Source organism: Corvus hawaiiensis, chromosome Z (assembly GCF_020740725.1).
Source record: "Corvus hawaiiensis isolate bCorHaw1 chromosome Z, bCorHaw1.pri.cur, whole genome shotgun sequence".
Lineage (NCBI taxonomy): Eukaryota > Metazoa > Chordata > Aves > Passeriformes > Corvidae > Corvus > Corvus hawaiiensis.
In genome coordinates, this window is record NC_063255.1 from 40525542 (window position 1) to 40549256 (window position 23715).

General features: G+C 35.9%; 1 protein-coding gene across 1 annotated transcript in view; it reads left to right on the forward strand.

Annotated features, from left to right (window-relative positions):
• The window catches only part of RASEF (RAS and EF-hand domain containing), a 33887-nt gene that overhangs the window by 5668 nt on the left and 4504 nt on the right, over window positions 1–23715 (forward strand). The window contains exons 2-16 of the mRNA XM_048292754.1: window positions 4895–5041; window positions 5850–5940; window positions 9024–9119; window positions 10079–10156; window positions 10642–10757; window positions 11487–11555; window positions 12474–12558; window positions 13972–14063; window positions 16839–17073; window positions 18103–18240; window positions 18329–18476; window positions 19388–19469; window positions 20878–20992; window positions 21793–21912; window positions 22915–22991. Coding sequence (XP_048148711.1) covers window positions 4895–5041; window positions 5850–5940; window positions 9024–9119; window positions 10079–10156; window positions 10642–10757; window positions 11487–11555; window positions 12474–12558; window positions 13972–14063; window positions 16839–17073; window positions 18103–18240; window positions 18329–18476; window positions 19388–19469; window positions 20878–20992; window positions 21793–21912; window positions 22915–22991 — 1689 coding nt within the window. The remainder of the gene's footprint in view (window positions 1–4894; window positions 5042–5849; window positions 5941–9023; window positions 9120–10078; window positions 10157–10641; window positions 10758–11486; window positions 11556–12473; window positions 12559–13971; window positions 14064–16838; window positions 17074–18102; window positions 18241–18328; window positions 18477–19387; window positions 19470–20877; window positions 20993–21792; window positions 21913–22914; window positions 22992–23715) is intronic.

Sequence of the window (23715 nt, forward strand, 5' to 3'; positions counted from 1 at the left end):
TCCATACCAGAACAGAACTGCTACAAGTGATCAGAGCAGTTTGACAAGCTGACCTACAGTGGAAAGAAGTAATTAAAATAGTGTTCTAATACCAAATACCACCCCTAGGGTCAGACTGAGGGGCCTGTGTAACATAGCATAGTCTTTCTGGTGACTACATAGGGAGAACATATAAGAAGATACTGAGCAACTCCAGAGTTGAAAAATTATTTGTTGAAAAATTCCATCATCTTCTTCTGAACTGCATTTGGAGTATGGATTATTAGGAAAATGGTCACTGTACAATCAGCAAACCAGAAATAATGCTATGAATTGATAAGGATTAATACAGCTGTGTGGATTAAAGGAAATTATGACACAATATAATCTAAATATCTGTGATCTCCAAGATCAGTGTTGTGGGGTTTTTTGGTGTGGGTCCTCTGCCCCCCCCCACCCCTGCCTTCTGCTCCTGTTGTATTCAACCATGGTATTTTAAATCTATCATATTAGAACTTGGATTATATTCAGAGAAGTTTTATTTTCTTTACGCAGTTCTTGCAGGAACTCTCTGAAACCATGTGAATACTGTAACTTTGCTTAAGCTAACTCATGTGAAGCTGTGCAAATATTGACTAATTACTCTTACTAAGTACTAATTTTACAGATGGTTTATGCCATAAAACTTTTGAGATGAGGTAAGGTAAAGCCAAAGCAGTACTTGGCCACAATGCTATACTTTTTGTGGGTACTAGTGTTTTGTGTTTGTACTTTGCAGAAGCAACAGAAATAAGTGTGTGCACGATGGGTAGTGTAACCATAGTGCCAGATGAACAAAGTGACAGACTTTCATACCACATATTAAAAAATGCTCTTTCTGTGCATTAGTATTTGTGAATGTCTACAGTTGTGTGAGTGTGGCACTTAAAGGTGTGCAGCTAAATACACTGAAAAGTGAATTTAGGATTTCAAGGAAAACCAGTTTTAAAGGGCAAGTGCAAGCATTTGAGATGAATTTTGCTGAAACATCTTGTCCAGCAAAAGGACAGCCTATTTAGAGTTTAAGTCACCTTGGTGAAATCCATTTGTAAAATCTTCTTTGATAATTAATTTTGAATAAGTAATGAATTTGCAGGAAGAAATGGCATGTATTCAAGAGGAAGTGAGGACAAACAAACAAATTGGGCAATATTCATTACAGCTTATCTGTCCTGCTGCAGCTGTGTCACTGATATTCACCAAAGCATGTGAAAACAGAGGAATGATAAAAAATACAAAAATGGCAATTTGGAACAAATAATCTTCAAATACTTACTGCATGTTGCTACAGAGTGCACATAACTGCTGCTACTTCATCATGGATTCATGGGTACTTGGAGTGACTAAATCACTGACAGTCTTTCCAGTTCATGAAAGTGTATTACTTCTTTCTGAAAGCATAAGTGATTGCGTAATCCTTCCAATTTTGTTGCATGACTTGGATTTCTCGTCTGGGCTTTTTTGTTGTTGTTTTGGTGGTTTTTCTTGTTTTTTTTTTTTTGCTTGCTTGGTTGGTTTTTTGTTTTGTTTTTTTGTTGATGTAGTAGTTGTGAGTCTACTTTTTAATCAAGACATCCTGCATCATTGCTGTAGATGCACTTACATAAGTATCACTGAGAGTTTCAGTGACCAGTTGTGATCTTTCCAGGCCCTTTCCAGAATCCTGCATGATTATGGTTGTATGGATATTGTTTGACACCTTAAGCTTAAGTACTGCTTCCTAAAACTGTGCCACTGAGATATTTTGAATCCAGCTGTGTGGTAGCTGGTCATTGGGCTAAGAAGGAATATGAAATATAAAAGTTTTTTTAATGCCAGAGGGAGAATAAAACCTCACTGTAACTACTTTGAGTTTCTGACTACTGCATGCTAAAGCAGGCTTAGCTGTGCAGCAGAGGCTCAGCATCACAGACATACTGATTTCTAGCTTCAATTCATGTATGTGTATTTCTGGATCACAGAATATTCTGAGTTGGAAGGGACCAACAAGAATGGTCAAGGCCAACTCTTAAGTGAATGATCCATACAGGAATTGGACCCACAACCTGGTGTTAGCATCATGATCTAACCAACTGATCTCAAGTTTGTATATACTTTGAAAAGAATCACAGAATAGTTGTGGTTGGAAGGAACCTCTGGAGATCATCCCGTCCAACCTCCCTGCCAAGACAGGGTCAGCTAGAGCAGGTTACATAGGAATCTGGCCAGGTGTGTTTTGAATATCTTCAGAGAAGGAGACTTCTCAACATCCTTAGGCAGCCTGTTCCAGTCCTCTGCCATACTCAATGTAAAGAGACTTTTCCTCATGTTGAGGTGGAACTTCCTGTGTTTTAGTTTATGGCCATTGATTCTTGTTCTGTTGATGGGCACCACTGAAAAGAGTCTGGCACCATCCTCTTGGCACCTGCCTTTGAGATATTGATATGTCCTCTCAGGCTTCTCTTCAAACAGGCCCAGGCATCCTCATAAGAGGGATGCTTCCGACCCCAAATCATCCTTGGGACCCTCTCCAGTAGCTCCTTGTCTTTCTCGTACTGAAGACCCCAGAGCTCCATGTACGGCCTCAGCAGGGCCAAATAGAGGCACAAGTCCCTCAACTTTCTGGCCACACTCTTCCCAATGCACCCCAGGATACCATTGGCCCTCCTGGCCACAAGGGCACTGCCAGCTCATGGACAGCTTGTGATCCACCCAGAGTCCCAGGTCCTTCTCCACAGAGCTGCTCTGTAGGAGCAACACCCGGCCTGTGCTGGCACTTGGGGCTGTTCCTCCCCAGGTGCAGGACCCGACACCTGCCCGTGTTGAACTCAGTAAGTTTCTCTCTGCCCAACTCTCCAGCCTATCAGGGTTCCATGGAATGGCAGCAGAACCTTCAGGTGGATCAGCCACTCCCCCAGTTTAGTGCCACCAGCACGCTTGCTGAGGATGCATCCTATCCCTTCCTCCAGGTCATTGATAAACAAGCTGAACAACACGGGTCCCAGTATTGATCCCTGGAGGATGCCACTGACTACAGGCCTCCAGGTGCATTCTGGGAATGTCCTTAACATTTTTTTAAAGGCAAATCATTAATTGAATAAATATACATTTGAGGAGTTCTTTAATGTTACATTATTTATACATAGTTCGTAGCTTATGATGATCAGATAAATCTGTTCGTTATTGTTACTGTTCGTGAACCTCGACATTACTCTGTTTAAAATACATTTTGAAAAAGAAATTGTGTGAATACATGGGAAGATATTTAACTTATTAAATACAGGTAAGCATTAGCCTTTGTAAAGGAAATTCTTTGCGAGACAGAAACATGTTTGTACACAGAAATTTCTCAGGCATTAGTAAAGCTTTATCTCTTCGTGCTGGTCTTATATTTCTGTATCTCAAAATGAATGTCAGCATTTCAGCTGAGAACAGGTTTTACAGTGTCCTGAAACAGTTAAATTGTTTAAAATGGGAATTTGAGCTATAGTAACAGTTTTAGTACTGTTCTAATAAAGTAAGTTAGACCTTCAGAGGAGAAATCACATACAAGAAGCAGAGTGCTGCAGTGTTGATAATCAAAGCTGTGGAATTGCTTCAAGTGGGAAAAAGTGAAGAGAATATACACTGTTGCTGATATCATGTGTATGGTGAAGGTATTTAATAGCACTACTCCACTGAAGATAGGAGAGCTTCAGCTGTCTAACAAGGAGGATTGTTTAATCAGAGTTCAGACTTTCATTAGCAACAAAAAGAGGGCATGTATTTGTGTTGTTAGATATGGTGTTAGACTTGAACTTGCAAAACATTATTTTTGGTTGTGTTTCTGCTTCTGATAATGTCTGTTTCCTTATTACTGGCCTGCCTCCTCTACCTTTCTAGATTTGATCTTCTTCCTTCTTTTCCATTCAATTTTTAAGTTCTTGAATACCTGTTCATGTTCTAGCATTTAGTCTATGTCAATCACATTCACTTTTCCTTAGGACTGCTAAATACTGTTACAGAATATTTTCTGTAATTTTTAGGCATATTGCCTAATGTAATCCAGGAGTTGGAACCTAGCACGTAAAACAAAGGTTTACATGACATACTTGTTGCATGAAAAGAAATCAGTGCTATTTATGTAGTAGACTTCATAATAATGCTATTCTTTTTATCTTGTAAAGATTCTTTGCTCTGACAATTAGAACAGTATGCAATCTATGTAAATGAGTCCAGATTAAATGGAAATCAGAATTTACTATTCCAGCATTGAGGCAGCTTTTCAATAGGAATTTCAGGAGAGCTTTTAACAACTACAGTATCTACAGAAATGTTTTCTTTCTTCTTTATGAGATATATCTGTCATTTTTCACGTGAGAGTAATATACAGAATTAACTTCTTAAAATGACAGTTTTATTTGGTTACAGACCAGAATAATTTGTCTGAAGCTGGAGAGCTGTATTCTTATTTTGCCTGCAGCCTACCTTCCTCTACCCTCTTTCCATTTTAACTTAGGTAGTAAGCATTCATACCCATTTTCAATTCTTATGCAACCTCCTGAAATCTTACGCTTCTTCACAGATTATGATTACCATTAGAGCAACCAAGAAACTTGATTCACATTGTGGGTTACTCCAGTGGCATTCTCTTCACTACACTATGAATAGAAGTAAAAAAATATATAATTAAGCAAAAATTTTTTGCAGTAGCTGTATTAAAACAGAGAAGTGGAAATGGTAAATATAAAATAATTTAGACATACTGTACTGAGTGTTCAAAGCCCATATCTAGCTTGCTAAATTTTAAAAATAGGCAAAGAGGGGAATATCTTAATTTGTAGTAAGTTTTTCAAACTTGTAATATAATATTGTTCCAAGTAAGTGCATTAAAATGTGCATATCTCTCTTTTTTCAGACAAGAGCAGGTCAGTGTTCTGTATCAAAACATACACATAGCAGAACCAAGATTAATCCAGCCATATGAACATGTCATTAAGAACTTCATCCAAGAGATCAAACTTCAAAGCACAGAGATGGAAGCTTTGGCCATAGCGGTAAAAAGGTATTGTGAATGGTGTTTCTAGTTCAGTTCTGCAGTTTCTTTTTTTGCTCTTCTCGTGCTTCATTTGATTAAACTAGTGAGAGTTAATGTCAAAATATGCCATGCAAAGTATTTCCAGAAACTGAGTTCAAAGTTAGTTTGTATGCACACACTAGTGCATAAGCACATATAGCAGCACGCAAATGATTACCCGTTCATACTTTTGAGTAATTCTGGATCAAATTTTTGCAGACTCTGTTGTGAGGTTAAATGCTTAAAGCATTTTGACTCCTCTTCCTTGACTGGACCTTTGAGTTTTGTCGTACATGTCCCTTATGCTTTCATTTTAGAAACTGTATTTTTGCTTTGTGAGCTTCAAGGAGTGTATTTACCTGTTTTAACGACTTGGCAGATGTTACAGTCTCACATCATTACTGCCAAAACCAAACAGATTAGCTCAGGACAGAGATCTCATGTGTGGGTGATGCAAGTTGCTTTTGAAGTCTCTTCATAGGATAATGAGAGGCACTTTTTATCTTTGTGCCTTTTTTACACATCACATCTGCCAGTTTTAAAAATGCAGATGTGATGTATTTCATGCTAATCATCAGCTTGCAGCTATTATTTAAAATCTAATTTGCCAGTATCTTAAAAATAATTTGGGATTTAGGTTCCCAGCCACACCAGTTTCAAGGTCTGGGCAATGTTAAACTGTTTCTATGTCTGTCTGTATAATTTGTTTCAGTTGAGGCAGACAGATGTGTTTCACACAGTGTTTCTTTCAAGTCAGAGGGCAGTTCCTGAGAGAATATTTTCTTTTAAATTTTAGAGCTCAGGACAAAGCAGCAGTTCAACTCAGTGAGCTAGAGGAAGAGATGGAACTACGGATACAGGCTGCAGAGCATAAAGTTAAAAAGGAAGTGAGTATTTTATATTTACAGAATTTCATAATCACCAAACTCTCAGTGGTCTTAAGCAGGATTGATGGCCAGCTGTGTTTTTGATCCTGATGCGCTGAATCAAAGCTGCTGTAGGCAGGGCCTGGATGACAAAAAGCTATCCATGAGATAAGAAATGAACGATCTTAATGCTTCCCCAAAGAAGAATATCTGCTTAGGTATAATAAACCCAAGAAAAAAAAGTCTTTCCCCTTTTGTGGGAACATACTGGCCAAGAAGAGACCACTTCTGAGACCAATATTGGAAACAGGTTGGAGAAAATGATATTTCAGCACAAAAGTATGGAATCTAGTTCTCCTAGTAAATGAATTTATGTAGAATTTAATGCTTGGATTATTTGGTCCTGCTTTGTATATCTTCCTGCAGTAATTCTCTTTTTTCCCCTCTGTTCTCCTGCAACTACATTTTAGAGAGTTATAGACTTAAGAGAGGGTAGCTGTGGTAACAGTGTGTGAGGGCCTGGGCCTCCCAAACTTGATGGGAAATTCTGTTTTGATCTGCTTAATTTTAGCTTTTTCAACCCACCTGCAGTCTATAATAAAAAGTGTAAAATTCCTCTTCCCTTACCCAGGGAAAGATATATTAGAGCCACATGTGACTGCATAATTCAAAGGAGTGAGACCAGCTGCCTGCTTCATTTTGAATTGTTACTACATTCATTTAAGATAAGCCGAACTTTATATGGGCATAAGAATAACAGTTTGTGAAAGTGTTCTAATGTGGACATAAGAAATGCATTAATTTAAACATATACTATGAGCATAATTGTTGCTCGGTAGGACACACAATATACTGAACAGATATATATATTTGCTATGGCTACTTTCATCAGAGTATTTGAAGACCAGAAGCAACAAAGTGCTGTCTGCCGACTTGCTGATTTTAAGTAGTTCACAGTATTTGATATGTGAAGGTAAATGGTATTTTGATAGATTTGCTTCCAATAGCGTCCTTTTCTATACAAGAGAAAACAGTCCTACCACACTATAAAAGGCTATTGTGTTCCTAGAAAAAATATAATGGCATGAAAATGTTAAAGATATCACTCCTAAAAAAAAAAAAAAAAAAAGTTATAATATGTTTAACTAGTGGTAATGCAGCTCTCAGTAGAGATAAATTTTTATTTCCAGAGAAACTGAGTAGTTAATGTTTAGAAAACAAATATATTTTCTCTGAAAAATTACTGTTCTTAAAAAAGGATAAATCACTGAAAAAAGCCCTGAATAATCTTCTTGACTGCTTTAAAAAGATGACTGGGATATGTGCGTTTGCTTCCTTTGAGAACATCTACAGTCATGTACTAGCATTATGCAAAAATCCATCTTCTATGGATTATCTACATCGTCTGTATTCTCAATCGCTGTTTGCATCTAGCTGTAGGTATGAAATATGGGCTGTTGTTTCTCAAAAGGCTTTTTTCATTTTCACTCTCCAGTGTTCCTTGTAGCTCCTAGCTCCACATGCCACACCTACTAAAACGCCCTGAGAGTAAATGTTAAGTTATTTACTTTGTGGGAATGTACTAAGACGTTAATCTTAAGGCCTATAATCAAGGCTATTGTTAGAGTGATCTCACTCATGCCACCGGGACACGTGCCTCTGCATGAGCCTATCCTGTATTTTGTTTCTTCAAGGGAAGCAAATAGTTACCAAACAATACTTAGGAGTCTATGTAGGGGAATCCAGCTTAAATTGATTACTTGGATTATTTTTTAACACATGAATGTCAGCATCACCTACAGGAAGTTCTAATTCTGAATTCCAAGCAAAGTCCATGCCTGCGCCTTCCATGTGAAAACTCAACCTGCCTCATTGGCACAGCTTGTCACTGCTGCATTCTGATTTCTTGCATTGTGAAACTGAAGTCCTTGGGGAGTGACTGGAGTGAATGAAACACATACCAATCTATAGTACTCCGCACACACTATTCTTCTCATTGTGGTTTGTGTAGCCTCTTTCCAAAATCTGTCTGTTTTGATTAAAATAAATTTCAAAATACTGTACTTGGTTTGATATTTAAGGGTACACAAGGGAATACCCCCTTTGATACAAGGGGTATTCAAGGGAAAGAGAGTTTTACCCACAAAAGGGCATTCACCACTGAATATACCTGTGGGCAGTACTTGGTGCAATCTCTAAACACAGGCAAAATGGTGACCATCCTGATGCATCTCCCCATTAGACACTGAGGAAAACAGGGACAGCATATCTGGAAGCTCCCACAGCTCAACCTCCTCCCTGGACCTGAAATAATGGAAAACAGGGACAACCCAAAGCCTGGAAAGATAGTTTGTGTGAATAAGGAGTTGTGCTGCCAAGATGCTGACTGTAGTGGTGGTGGCAGTACCAGTGCAGACTCCTTCTTTCTGGGGCCGTGGTGATGCCAACAGTGCAGGTGCAGGGGCTCTCTCTCTGTGGTGGTGGCAGCAGCTGTGGGACAGCGGCTGCAACAGTAGCTCTGTCCTTGTGCCCAGCTGCTGTTCAGTCCTGACTCCAGTCTAGCACACACTGCCATGTGCCCTGGCAAAAGATAGCACTGCTTCCCTTTCCATCTGTGGCATTTTTCTTGCTGAGACTCCCTGCCCCCCTCCCATTGGTGATGTGGGTGGTATTGAATAGACAGCAGTGAATCCACCCCCTTCTCTCTGTACCCAGGACAGTACCATTTGAAACTAGAGGTGCTATCATCTGCTTGCCTTTTACTGACATGGGCCTCTAACATTCCAACACTTGCAAGCAAAAAAACTTAAAAGGAAAACAGAAGTAGAAAAGTAAGTGACATTGAGAATGTTAAGCACAGGAATCATGAATAAAAAACAGTGGATGGACCCATATCTTTGCTTCCATGTCACCATTTTATTTCTATGGGTGTTTTATAAGTGGACTGCAATAACAGAATTAGAATCTGTGGATCTTAAGGAAGGGGCAGAATGGAAAGACACATTTGTCTAAGGGGAAAGTATGTACTTTACAAACCGATGAATTACTTTTTAATAAACATTTGAAACCTGTCTCAACTTCTAATGTGATTAAAAATATTGCAGGAGAAGCAAAAAGCTGAAGAAGCCCTAAATGAGCTGAAGCGCCAGTATGATGCTGAAGTTGGGGATCTTCAGGTGACAATAAAAAAACTTAAAAAGGTAAGTGAGTGAAGTCTGGTGAGTTTTTAAAGTTTTTTAAGAGGTTTTGACCTTACGAAATGCCTCCTTCAAGATGGATAATCGTAGTTGTAGGTTTCTAATTTAATGTGTATTAGTAAATGGCAACTGCAGGTAATTTTTACTTTGTGTTGTCGTTCTGTGCTTTTGTATTCATGCTGTCTAATTTATTGAAATACTTAGGAAAGGGAGCAGAGCAGCTATTACCTTAGTTCTGTGCCTTAACAATTTCTAGGTCCATCAGGTTATTAAGATAGCAGTTACCTAGACTTGTCTTTGATCCATTAGAAATAGTCCAATATATTGCCACCAAGTATTTGCAATTTATAGATAAAGATGCAATTGGCAAACCAGATATAGTAATTTACAGTAGTATAGTACCTTTTAGAACCCAAATGCAATCTGATCTTTTAATTTGATTGGTAAGGTAAACTGAAATCTCAGATATGAATGATGTTTTGGGATATTTTGTAATTTGGGTTTAATTTTGACATTGGTTTTTGCTGTTAGTTTTACCAGAATTATAGTGAGCAATTTTTTGGTTTTGGATATTATTTTGGTTTTTTGTTTTTAATTGCACTTAAAAGAGCATTTGTAGAAATGGAAATTTCTCACAAGAAACATGAGAGCTTCTTGTACAAATACTACATATCTGAGGTAGTAATAATTTTTTAAATTTTTTTTTTAAAGTTTTTAAAGTGGGGATACACCTGTTTATGTCATAATAACTGGCTTCTGTGTAACTAGTGATGAATATTTTATACCTAAAGAGTGCAAAATGCTTATTCATTTCTTAAAAAGCAAGTGATTTTTGAAATAATGCTGTCTACTAGGACATTTGGAAAAAATCTTTGTTTTAAAACCTTTACTCGCCATAAGTTTTTTATTATTGAATCAGAGCAATCTAATACATTAATTGTGCATTTTTTTTATCCTTCAAGCTGGAGGAGCAATCCAAATATGTCAATCACAGGGAAGATGTAGTTGAACTGAAAAAAAGAATACATGATATGTTGTTGGTAAGGGATTATTATCATTAATATATTAATTTAGCCTCAGTTTTAGTATCTGCAATACAGATTGTTATAGTTGTGGGAATTCGGGTTTTGGTTTTTGTTGGTTTTTTTTGGTTTATTTTTTATATTTAGTGCTGGTAAGCTATTTTAAAGTTGTTGGTAAGTGTATGAGGATATTTTAAGTTGAAAAAATACCTGTTTAAATGTATACGTATTCTATGTGGGACATTTAGAAATAGCTGGAGATGATATAGCCCCCTTTTTGTGTAACTGAATGGAAAAATGAAAACTGAGAGGTTCTTGCATGTTGATTTGCTGACTTCTCTGTTGACTTAGTGTTCTTTCATTTTCTTTGCCCCTCTATGCCAAAATTTTATAGTGTTTCATTTTTATTTAACTTTGATGTTTTTTATTCTACTATTATAATACATCAACATTTTGTGGAGGTGACTATGACAGCTAACATCTAATATCTTCCTTTTTTGAAGGAAAATCAGAGACTTAAGAAAGATCTTTTAGAAGCGCAGACAAATATAGCTTTTCTACAGAGTGAATTAGATACCTTGAAAAGCGAGTATGCAGATCAGTCTTTGAACACTGAGAGGTAAGTTACTTCTACATGATAATATTTTCACCAGGGAAAAAAAATCTATTTTCTGATGTAATTATTATGTATGCAGTTGGCAACTATTATTTTCTAAATTTGCCTCAAAGTATAGTTATATAGGTATATGTTTGACACTGTGCCATCACTGCTGTTCAGTTTTCTTGTTAGGTTTCTGAAAGAACAAGTTCTGGATATGATGCAAACTCTCATAATCTTGCAAGAATATCCATTGATTTTAGTGGGACTTTATTAGGAATAAAACAACAGTACAGCACCAGGCAATTTTTTTTTCCATGGCTTGCACTCATGTGAATATCTGTATGAATATTAGGGAGAATAGTTTTGGAAGCCTTCCATGTCAATCTGAACCTTTTTTTTTTTTTCTAAAGTGAATGCAAGCTACTTCTAGTTACTAATTTAAAGGAGCGTAAAAGGCAGTTTCGTGTGTGGTTATGTTCAGATAATACAAATTACATTTCAAGGGAAAAGGGTGCAGTTCCTATGATTATTTTGTATGTCTTTTATTTTTCATTCACAGTCTTTGTTGAGTTATAATGGCAGAGATTAATGAAGTCACCAAGAGATCTTCCTTTGCATAAAACTGCTCAGCATATTTCAGCATAAATGTAAACTCTGCCAAAAGCAATATTGTAAAAATATAAGAAGAATATCCTGTAAAGTATAAGTTCATTTAAATTTGGTGTTTGTTTTTGTTTTTTTTTCCAGAGACCTAGAAATTATCCGTGAGTATACTGAAGACAGAGATAATCTGGAAAGACAAATTGAAATACTTCAGTAAGTTTTCAGTAATTCAGTTTTTTATTATCAAACTTTGTCCCAACATATTTGGGATAAATGTTTTTGTATGCAAAAGACCAGGTTGAAATTTGGGAAAAAGTATCAAGTGAAAATACTGAAATGGCCTCATTATCATAAAAGGTACTGTTCTTAACTGTCATAAATGTTACTGTGGTATTAACTCTACTGTGGTACTGACCCACTAACACTTCAGTTGGTTTGTTTTCATTTCTTTTAGCCCCACTTTAATTTCTTTCTGATAAGCTGAGTGAGATTTGATTCTATCCATGCTATCATAAAAATTATTGCCTGGCTCCTTTTTTTATTGGCTTTACTTCTCCAGTAACTCCCGGTCTTATTGTTGTCTGGAAAGTACTAAGAGTGTGCTGTATTATACAATAGGTGCACAAATTTTTGCTTTCAAGAAGGGTCACAATGAATAGATTTTTTTAATATCTTTAGCTAATTTCCTTATCCTAAACAAATTCTTTCTTTCGAGCAGATGAATTGTATTTGTCTTTAGAATCACCTCAGCAATATTTAAAGGGAAGTAATTTTGTACCAAAATGGCTGGGCTAGTTGTTTTGTTGTGGTTTGTTTCTTTTTCTTTTTTTTTTTTTTTTTTTTTTCTTTTTTTTTGGTGACCATTCCTGCAGTATCTTTTTTTCCACTCAGCTGACCAAAGACCATGCTGCAGAAGTGAAAACGGGCTTCCTGGGCTGCCACTGAAGGCTAAAATTCAGTGTTTTTTTCAGACAATTTGTTTGAGTTTCTAGTTTCATGTTGCTCATTAGTATTTACCGAAGACAAAAAAGGGGTCTTTTAGAAGTATTTAAAAAATTTCTCTTTGTGAGAAGCTACATAGTTTTTAATGTTTTCTTTAGTCCTGCAAGTTAAACTGTGTTCCTTTGTTAGATCAGCTAATAGAAAGTTACATGACAGCAACGATGGTTTAAGAAGTGCACTTGAAAACAGTTTCAGCAAGTACAACAGATCATTGGTATGTATTTATGATTTTTGTATTTTGTCAAAGAAGATGTAAGAATCAACACAGCAAATTTAAGTTGGTATTTCAGTGGGTACTCAGAAAATTGAGTTTTATTCAGTGGACAAGAGTGGGAATACTCTTGTGTAGTTGAATTTTGTTAGATTTTACTTACATTTTGTGAAATAATGGAAGTTTTGTTAGAGCATAACTGCTTTCTGAGATGCTTTGGAAAATAATAATTTTTTTTTAATATGCTGTAATATTTAATGAGGTGAATAAATCAACAGTTTCTCTTGAGCTTAAAGGAATGTATTTGTATTGTGTATATGGGAGTGCCCTACCACTGACAACACACTTTCTCAGAAAACTGCCCTTTTTTAGTAGTAGGATCTTAACCTAGCTTGAACTTTTGTCCAGGCAAGTCACTGGGAAAATGAATAGCATGGACTACTGATAAGGACCTTAGTCAGAACCTTTTGGGCTCTCAGAACTGCACAGGAGTCTCTTGTAATAAATGTCACCTGACGCCCTCCAAACTGGAGAAAGGAAGTCTTGAAAGTAACAAAAATCCTATTCTACACTGTCATTTTGCTGTCCTGTGAAACCTGTTAAGCTCTTAAAACTAATGACTGGGCATCATGAGGAAAGCAGATAGCTTTTTTAGAAGGATGGGACGAGATAATGGGCCCACAAAGACAACACTGGACAGGAAAGAGGAAATTAGTGGTCAGGTCACTGCTTGTTTCCAGTATTCCTTACCAAGGAATGTGAGTGGTTTTTGCTGATACAAGTTACCAGAGATTCACTACAGCTGCAACAACGGATACCATTTCCTACTGTCATGCCTAGAACTTTGAATGAGCATATTACAGAGAAGACAGAGGGAGCTGTTCCCAGTGAATGAATGTGTGGAGGCACAGCAGAATGTACAAAATACTTCGTCTCATGCAATTGGTTGAGACCTTTCCTCCACTATCTCTCACAAGAACTAGGAGGTAGCTCTACTGAAACTAGCTCAGTCAGTGACACTTCCCCCTTTTTTTTAGTAGTCAGCATGCCATGTTCTAAATACTACTTTTCAAAGCTTAGCATTTCAGAGTCTTCAGGTGTAATCAATGAAATCATCCTCTTGGAAGTTCTGTTATCTTTTGCGGTTGAATGTGTCTGGTAGGTTCAGTATAAAGGCAGTGGTGAAGCCTAAATGCTAAAGGTAATAGGCCTTTTGACTCTCATATAAAGTCATATATAAAGTGTGAGGTTTAACTGAATTTAAGTAGCTAAATATACATATATATAATATAAAGAAATGTATATTAAATACATCCAATTTGTAATTTTGATGATGCGCAGTTTTTCCTTAACAAGTCTAGATACTTGCACTGTGTTCATCCAAGTTATTATGCATTTATTATGTATCTCTTGCAGCGGTTAGCAAACACCTCACCAGGAAGTACCATTTCTAGAAGCAGTCCTAAATTTAATGGTGAACATTCTCCTTTAAACCCACGGTATGACAGGTAAGCCAGACTTGCTTCTGTTAATTTGAAAATTACTTGTCTTAGAAGAGCAGATTACTGTTAAGTAAGAGGGAATATGTCTGATTTAGAAGTAATGTGTGACCATAGCATATGATCCAAAGTATCCTGAAGTCAATAGGAATCTTTTCAATTACTTCAGAAAGCTCAGGATAACTCTTTTCAGTGCGAGCCACTGTTTGGTGGCTCTTGTTTGGTCTTGGCCTCTTGATTCTAGTTTGATTCTCAGTCTCTTTGTCTCCAAAAAACTATAAAACTCTTCTGAAGGGCTTTGTTAGCCTTACTCAGTACTTGAGAAATAAAACATTTTTGGTTTTATGTTCAGCTTGTGTGCCTTTTTCCCCATGTAGTAATTATTACAAATGTGGGCCTAATTCTTCAAAACAATAAACAACCTCATCTCACACTGACATGCAGGAGTAGTGAATGCACTTGGATATTAATGGGGAAAGAGTACAAAAATAGTAAGTTATCTAAATGCAAGTGTTAAATGGTCAGAGGTATTTATTTTTGTACTTACTGGATACAGATCATCGATCAGAACTTCCTCTGATCATTTCAGAGACTCACTGAAGACACTGGGTATTGGAGCCAGTCTCAAATGCTATCAGTCATGCTATTCCTTCATACTTGTTTTTTTAAACAATTAGATCTGTCAGCAAAAATGTGTGTCCCTACTCAATCGATAGATTATTTTGTCTTCTTTTTATTTTAGTGGTACTCCAAGCCATAGAGAGATCTCTGATAGAGTTCTTAGTATTCTGTATTTTACATTTTGCCAGAGAGAACAATATCTTGAATAGGGATTAAATCGACTTCTGCTTCATACTCGTAATACTCATTCAGTGGTGTCACTCTTATTCTGCTGTTTCCATGGGAGATGTGTTTGCTGGCTGTAAAGGTTTGCTTGTCACAAGCTGTTTCCTTCTTCTGAATGCACATAAACCCAATTCCCTGGTGTTGGACCCTCTGCAAAATTTTAGTGGCATCCACTCTGAGTTGCATATTACGTTGAGTAATTTTCTGAGGAAGTAACTAAAACCTCTCTGGAGGCTTAGTGATGTAATTATTTATGAATATTTATTAGGACCTGCCACATGGTGCAATCCTTGCATTTCCACAAAAGTGAGAAATACAAGCTACTTTAGAAGAAAGTTTATGTGGTAGGAATAAAGCTTAATCTTAACAGATATAACTTGAGAGTATCAAAAGACAGAAAAAGATGTGAATGCCCCAAAACCTGTTTGTTTTCAGTACTTTGTCTCCTGACATCAGATCAGCATTAAGAGGTATTGGTTTGCATACTAACATGTTTTAAGCAATTTGTGGTAAAAAGTACAATTTTTCTTTTTTTTATCTGTAAGATTCATCTTGGTCTAACTTGCTTTAAGCGTATACGAAATTCCCAGCATTGAATTCATGGTTCAGTGAAGTTGAAAATTGCCTACTAAAGAGCTTTATTTCAGGAAATGCCTGACAAGCTTAACTTCGTTATAGCATGCACTCTTCCTCAGTATTTCAGTGATTTGGTGTAGGCCGGTACATGCATGAATCCAAAGAGCATGTATGCTTTGGTATTCTACAGCAAAGATCACATGCATTCATGTCATTATTCATTAGCCTGAAAGGGTATAAATTAGGTGGTTCTGAAGGTTATTGCATGGGACAATAATGCCACTGCCATTTGGCCGATTGCAGGGAGGAATTCGACTCATAACAACTTCATAATTTGGTGATTTTCCCCAGTGTACTCTCCTGAGTTGAGCCATCACATGGGGAGCCCCTTGGGACCAAGCTGTTTTTACAAGGAGTGATGTTGATCTTGTCTGTTTTAGCAGTTCAGTGCATCTCATCCATTTCCAACAGGGCTAAGCCAGACCCTCTCTTCTCTGCTATCACTTGGAGACCTTTAGTGCCTCACTTTAGTTGGTGCCTGTCCCTGTCTTGCTGCAGGAGCATGATAATGATTGTAGCTGTTGCAAACTTTTTTATAAGATTAGTTATTTTAAGACTCACTCTATTAACCTTTCTTTTCTGTGGTTTTATTTACAAAAATAAACCCTTTTTTTTTTCTGTAAGCCATACTGGCATTGCAGCATTCTTTAAAGTACTTTTATATACTATATCATCCAGAATGAAAAAAAAAAAGATTTTTGAAGGAAGGTTGAGGGAAAAGAGAGGAATTCTGTGTAAAATTTTAGGTTTTAGGTTTGCCTACCAGAGTATAAGAAAATTTTTCAGTAACTTCTTCCACCTTACTGATCTCCTGAACTTGACTACTCCCTCTTCTATATTTATAGCTGTTCCTTATTGGCATGTGTGCCTTTGTGAGCAAATGCATTCATTTAAATGAGGTACAGTATGTTAAGGTTGTTTTATGTCTTAGAATAGGCCAAAATTAGCTAAACCATTGTATATAATTTTCTTCTTTTTATGTCTTTGTCGTACATCACTTTCTGAATGTTTTTTTAGATAGGCTTTTTTTAATTAACAGTCATAATTACTGAGACTTGGAAAGTCATCATCAGTAACATAGATTAAATAATTTAATCTGAGCATCCCAAGACATATGCTTGAGAAAGAAATTCTTTATAAAGGCAAGATAGGTATTGGCATAAGTCTTAAACTTAAAATTAGCATTTCCAAGAATTTACTGTTCCAGAAGGGCTCAGATTTTGTTGGGAAGAACAATTATTTATTATTGGAATTTATTGTATGGAATAATTCTTTTCTCCCCCTCCAACATTTTCTTTTTAGGTCATCTTATTCGTCTTGTGTTGATGAAGATTATGATTCTTTAGCCCTTTGTGATCCTATGCAGAGGATAAACTGTGAAGTTGACAGCTTACCTGAGAGCTGTTTTGACAGTGGTTTGTCTACCCTGAGAGATTCAAATGAGTATGATTCAGAAGTGGAATACAGACATCAAAGGACTTTTCAAAGGTCACAGTGTATGCAAGAAGGCTTTGGTGGTGATGCTTCTGATACCGATGTAAGTGCCAGATTTACTTCTTCTCTGAGAAAGACATTTGATTGGAGACAAAATTAGCTTCCTGTTTTTAAAATAAAGTGGATCTTTGTCCACAGGCCGGTTAAAAGTAAATATTTGGGTCATATGCATTTAAATGAAATTAGTGAAAATGTTTTGGAGAATGTAAAAATATTTAGTACTCTTTTTTGTTTTTACATTTTTTGATACATTTTTGAGGTAATAACTTCATTTTTGAAGTTTACATGGTTTTTGAAGGTTGTTAAACTGTATGCAGAAAGAATCTCACTTTCTAATGATAAAAAAGCAGATGGAAGTAAAATAAACTTCCATTCATGACCTCTTATTGTGCTGTGCCAGTGGAGGAGAAAAGCATGTATGAGATAATACTGTTAGTGCACACATTGACTTAGGCTAAATCTCGGAGAATTTAAAAATATAAGAAGGTGTTACTGTGTCCGTTTATTGTTAGTAACATTGAAAGAGTTACTGAGGACTATATAGCAAAATTAGTATCGAGCACAGTAGAATATGGGGGTTTTTTAAGGCAAACCATTTCTTGTGCATTTAGTAGGCATTAGTAACTGTTTGTGGAGACTTTGCTATGAGTAGTGTTGATTACAGCTGTGCTCTACTTAATTTAGCTTGAGTAGCAGTAGCATAGAGAGTCATGTCTTTGGGGAAGTTTTTAATGTTAGCAAAAAATAAGCTTTGAAATAAAGTATTGTCACAATTGTTTATTGTGACTGTGTTTTAATTTGAAATTTTCATATAGAAATTAATTTGCTCTATTAGAGTACTGAAAGAATGGATGCTGAACAGTAAACATGTTAAAAGACAAAATGTAGATTATAGTGAACAGCAAAAATGAATAAGAACAGAATAATCACAGTATTTTGATTAGAATTGCACAGCTGTTTCTGGTAATTTATCTCTGTTTAATCCAAACTTTTAAAATGTTTTAATCAGTTTTAGCTGTGCCTTTCCAAAAAAGCATACTTTTCTCATCAGAGAACTAACTCATACTTTCAGGTTCCAGAGATCAGGGATGAAGAAGCGTACAGTCCTGCTAACAGCACTGCAGTTTTTGACTGGAAGCCCTCACGACCAGTTAGTCGAAGCGGCTCAGTTGCTTCAACAAGGAAGTACATATCTGCTCTCACCCCTGAGGTAACCAGTTCTTCAGGGGAAAATTGGAAAAGAATCATACAGGGTTTTTTTTTATGAGTTGTTACAGAGGGATTCTTTTTATTTTCAGTCAGATGCAAATGAATGCACTCCAAAATACCCCAGTTCAGAGAAGGCTTACAAGATAGTTCTTGCTGGAGATGCAGCTGTGGGAAAATCCAGTTTCCTTATGAGACTTTGCAAGAATGAATTTCGAGGCAATACCAGTGCAACCCTGGGTATAGTTGGTGTTCTTCTTAAAATATTCAAATGAATGTCCTTGTTATTTTGCAGTGAAGTGGGTGAAAAGCTTACTTTTGTGATTGCTTGCTAGGATTTCCTGGATATACACACATGGTTTTCTTAGGATGTGAGATCTAATTGAGTACTAAAGCTTAGTAATAACAGCTGTTTGTAGTGGACAATAGGATACTGGTCTAATTTAGTTTTTCTTTACAAAGAAAATGCTTTCTGAACAACATAAAGCACCAGAAAAGGAATGCCAGTGTAAGGAACTTTGTGTGTATATGAACTTTCTTGCATTTTTCATTGCTTTCTTGTTTTCTCAACACTCCATCTTTCCTTAGTATTTCATTCTATCCTTTGATGTCTTTCATACTATTTTTTGTTGCCATTTCTTCAAAGTGTTATTGAAGCTTTGGTTTAAATACAGCTAGAAGGATTTCTGACTGACTTCTTGTGTATATTAATATAGTTGTCAGTTAACAAACTTCTTAACCATTCCAAAGACTGAATTTGTCTTCCAGTCAAATCATACTTATATATGTGTTTTATTGCCTCTGAGTCAGGATTTTCATTCTAATTTGTCTTTTTCTTCCTTGGTATTTGAAATAAAGTCTTTTATAAAACACTTTCACTTCTTTTTAAAAACTGTTTAGCACAATAAAGCAGAGGGAGATCTTATTTGTTGTTCAGAATGCAATTCATATCAATTCTTCTGGGAAAAGAAATACATTCAGGGGATTATTGCAGTTCAGAAGTATGTGCATGACTGACTGAAATCTTATAACCTATTAAAAGAGATGAATTTTTGAAAAACTGTTGTTTATAGCCACTACCTTTTAATTTTCTGCAGTTTTTAAAAGATTATTGATGGGTTTTGTTAGACTATACACATGATTCTTTCCAGGTGTGGATTTTCAAATGAAAAGGCTAATTGTTGATGGAGAACCTACAGTGCTACAACTGTGGGACACAGCTGGGCAGGAGAGGTTAGTGATCCTCTGCACTTACTAATTTGAACTCTTTTGTTTGTAAAAGTCATTTGCCTTTTTTCACCTAGCTGAAAAAACCTATCAATTGTCCATATGTAAATGTCTATAAACAGATGCAATTTTTCTCTGCTGAGACCTCAAGACAGGTGGAATGCTTTTGTGTTAGCTTTGGTGATGCTTGAGGTAATCTTTTCTCTCTATAGAAAGAAGTAGCTGAGGTTCACCACAGGATTAATTAATTAAATCCATGTGTCCCTCTTTGTCAATGCAAAACGATGGAGTAGATGCACATGGTTGCTTCTGTTTTTAGTCTCTAGCTTTCTTTGTTCTTACACACCTGTATTTTTAAGCAGGTTTTTTCTTAGAGATTCCCTGCCCTTCCCTTCCTCGCTGTCTCCTATTCTTTCCTTGAAAATCCTGGTCCTGATTTGCATTGTATTTGGTATATAAAAACTTCTTTCCAAAGACCTTAGAATTTTGCCAGAAGTATCTTTACAGATTGCTGGATGCATATCCAAGATTCTTCAAATTACTGTGTAAAGTTTCCTCAAAATCCTATGACATCTTTACTTGAGAGCCATTACTTCTTTACTGACAGCTTTTAAGGCTTGTTAAGAGGTTGATCTAGTGCCATGGAAGTCAGTTTCGTATGTTCATTGACCAAGATTTGTGTTGGGCTGTATGTAGGTCGGGGTCCAAACAGTTTCCTCCCACAGAATAAATTTGTAAAGGATATTTTAATATCCAATGTAAATACCTAGTTACTGTACTTGGTTAAGCAGATTGTATAAAGTTCATGACAAAGATGACTGTAGTTGATCAACAAGTCCTGGTATAATTTTACTGGTTTCCTGTCTTTTTCAAAGGAGGTAAAGTAAGCCAATCAGTTTAGGAAGTTATGTGTGGGTGGATCATAGAATCATAGAACCATTAAGGTTGGAAAAGACCTCTAAGCTTATGGGGTCCAACTTTTAACCTAGTACTGCTGTGTATACCTCTAAAGTGCCACATCCACACATGCCTGTTGAACACTTCCAGGAATGGAGATTCTGTCACTTCCGTGCACAGCTCATTCCAATGCCCAACCAGCCTTTCAGAGAAGAAATTTTTGCTATTATCTAATCTAAACCTCCCCTGGCACAATTTGAGAATAGATTAGCTGTAATAGATACACTGTAGATTGTTTTGGTATACAAAATATTGATTGTTGTTTAGGACAGAATCCTGTTGATCCCTAAGGAGCATTTGTAGACCAGCACCAGCAGTTTTCAAGAACTCATAGCATTACATGGAGAGAATTGTACTCAGTAGTGAAATTAAATAGTGCTGTGTTCTTAGTGATGTTAAACTGAACTATTTTTTGATAATGTGGCCTTATGCAAATCTTTTATTTTTTTTCTGAAAGATTTCGAAGTATTGCTAAATCATACTTCAGAAGAGCAGATGGTGTCTTACTACTATATGATGTAACGTGTGAAAAAAGCTTTATTAATGTGAGAGAATGGGTGGATATGATTGAGGTAAGACCCTTAAATATATACAACTCATAAACTATGTTTCATTGCAGTGTTAGCCTTATTACTTATAAAATTTTATTGTCCGTAAGTTGTAATTATCCAGACAGCAGCCTATCACAGAAATAAAGGCTACATGGAAGTCCTAAAGGTATCCTGACATACTCAGTTAGAGTTCAGTCTAATACATCTTTTTGTGTTAAAGGGTGTTGTGCAATGACACTCTTCCCGTTCACTTCCTTTTGAAATGAATGTGGCAGCACATTTCAGATACCTGTTTGTGGATGACTTGAGTGTTCCTTGGAGTCTTTGCATTTTAAACCAATATATTAGATTCTGTAAATTAGCTATAGTTCAAGGGAAATTTTCAGTATTTCTTTCTACTTGTACTTCTTGTTTGTTTATTTGAATAGGAATTTACATTTAGTGCAAGGGGTTTTTCTCTCATGCTGGAGGTGCTTAATAGGAGGGAAAGTGGCAAGCAAAATATTTAGTTCATCTTCTGTGACAGTGTTTTCTTTTTGTCATGGTATAGGAGTTGGTTACTTTTCCCATAGTGATTTTGTCATACAGCATTTGGATGCAGTAACCAATTCCATTAGATTAACTTAACAAATTAAATTCCTTTTTGAGAAACAGGGCTTATGGGAATTGAAGAACTTCTTGGCATAGCTTTCATAATTTGTAAATTTTTTCTACTAGTGTGCACGACTTCGTGGAAAGGAAAGTGGTGTGACGTGATGATGATAGCCACTTCTTTGTATTCTGAGTGTTCGAGCAATAAGGAAATAAAATTCTCTTTATAGGATGCAACTCATGAGAATATTCCAATTATGATGGTGGGAAACAAGGCTGATCTCCGTCAAACTGTTACAGAACAAGGGCAAAAATGTGTCTCTATAAACTATGGAGAAAAGCTGGCTATGGTAAGGTCCAAGTGTACCTCATTAATATAAAATGGTCTTAGGAATTTTAAGCTGAAAACCTTGTGAAAAACTAGTAAACAAAAGTAATTTTCTGGTCATTTGTCCAAGTCAAGTAATGAGGATTCATGGATACTTTTCATTAAACTACTCTGTTTTGATTGTGTTTGCTGGGTTAAATCACATCTCAGTGTCTGCTGAGCTGAACTTCATTATTGGCTGTGAAAGACTTCTCAGTCTTTTTTGTATAAAAGTGGATGGGCAGAAGACTGAATTTTTCTGCTGCTGAACAGAAGTTGCCAGTTCAAATATGAAGCACACTATTGACTGGTTTATGTCTGTCCAGCTTTTGGGTGGAGTATTTTCATCTTCAAGAGACTCTTGTATTCCTGCCACATGTGAAAGAAAAAAGAAAGAAAATAGGACTTCTTGCTATAAATAGAAGTGTGGACAAGGTTTTTTTGCATGTATTTATATGGGGGATAAGATGCACACATCCTGTATTTTGTAGAATAATAGGGAGAGTCTTAAGGGTCTTGAGTGGCTGAGTGCTTGCAGAATTTATGGATTAAACTGGGGCAGAAACCATGTCTGTTGCTTATGGAATGATGTTTTTCATTAACCTAGAATAACCAGATGCTGTAGTTTGAGTAGCTAGCAAGTTAGGTTAAGTAACCTATCCTGGAAAGTCTCTTACTATTTTGCAGTCCTGTGAACAAGAAGATTGAATTTGGACATTAAGCCTATAATATGTTTTTTATGCAGTTCATTAATTCAGAATATACTGAATATAAACCAGATATAATTAAAAAACAATTACTGTTTTATTTCACAGTACTAAAGAGAATATGTTGGACAATGAAGAGCACTAGAAGAAATCCTGTTCATTTAAATGTGTCATCATTTTCTGTGTTCTCATTCAGGAAACAATTTGTAATTAAATGTACCTGTTCACATGGGAACCATCTCAGATCAGTTAGCTTAACATTTTGTTTTTACTCACAGACTTACAATGCGCTATTCTGTGAAACAAGTGCTAAAGATGGATCTAATATTGTAGAAGCAGTTCTTCATCTTGCTCGGTAAGTAGCTGTGTTTCTGTTTTCACATAAACACGGTATATTTTATAAAAAGGACATTGTGTGTGAATATACATACAAAGATAAACACATTGATTTAAAATTGTACCAATGTTAAAAAAAAATTAAAAGAATACTCTGTTAAATCATTATAGATAAATGCAAGATGGGATTTATTCTCAGTTTAATGAAGTAACATTTTTGCTTGAAAATGTTACGAAGCTATCTCAATAATTAATATTTAAACTAGGACTCAGTTATGGAGCCTGCAATTTTAAAACCTGTTCGCTGAATGAATTTTAATTTTAATCCTACATGGATTTATTTTCCTAACTCTTTCATAATTTATTTTGAAATGTAATAATTCTATGTGTAATTATTTTTTAATTATTTCACACATATTAATATATATTCAGTTTTATTACCAACCACTCTAATTACACATATTTTCTTTGGTGTTCCCTTCTGTAAATTATTTATAAGATAGAAATTCTGTTTGTGTTCATTTAGCACCCTGGCATTTCTATGATAATGTGTGAGCCAAATATTACAGTTCTACTACCTTTTCAAACCATTTTTGGTTAAAGTATGATTTTGAAAGGCTAGTGGTCTGTAATCCATAATCAGTCATACATACACAGCTTTTAAGTGTGCATTTATAAAAAGCATCCAACAATGTACATTTTTTCTATGCAAGTAAATTTATACTTGAAACTGAAGTTATTTG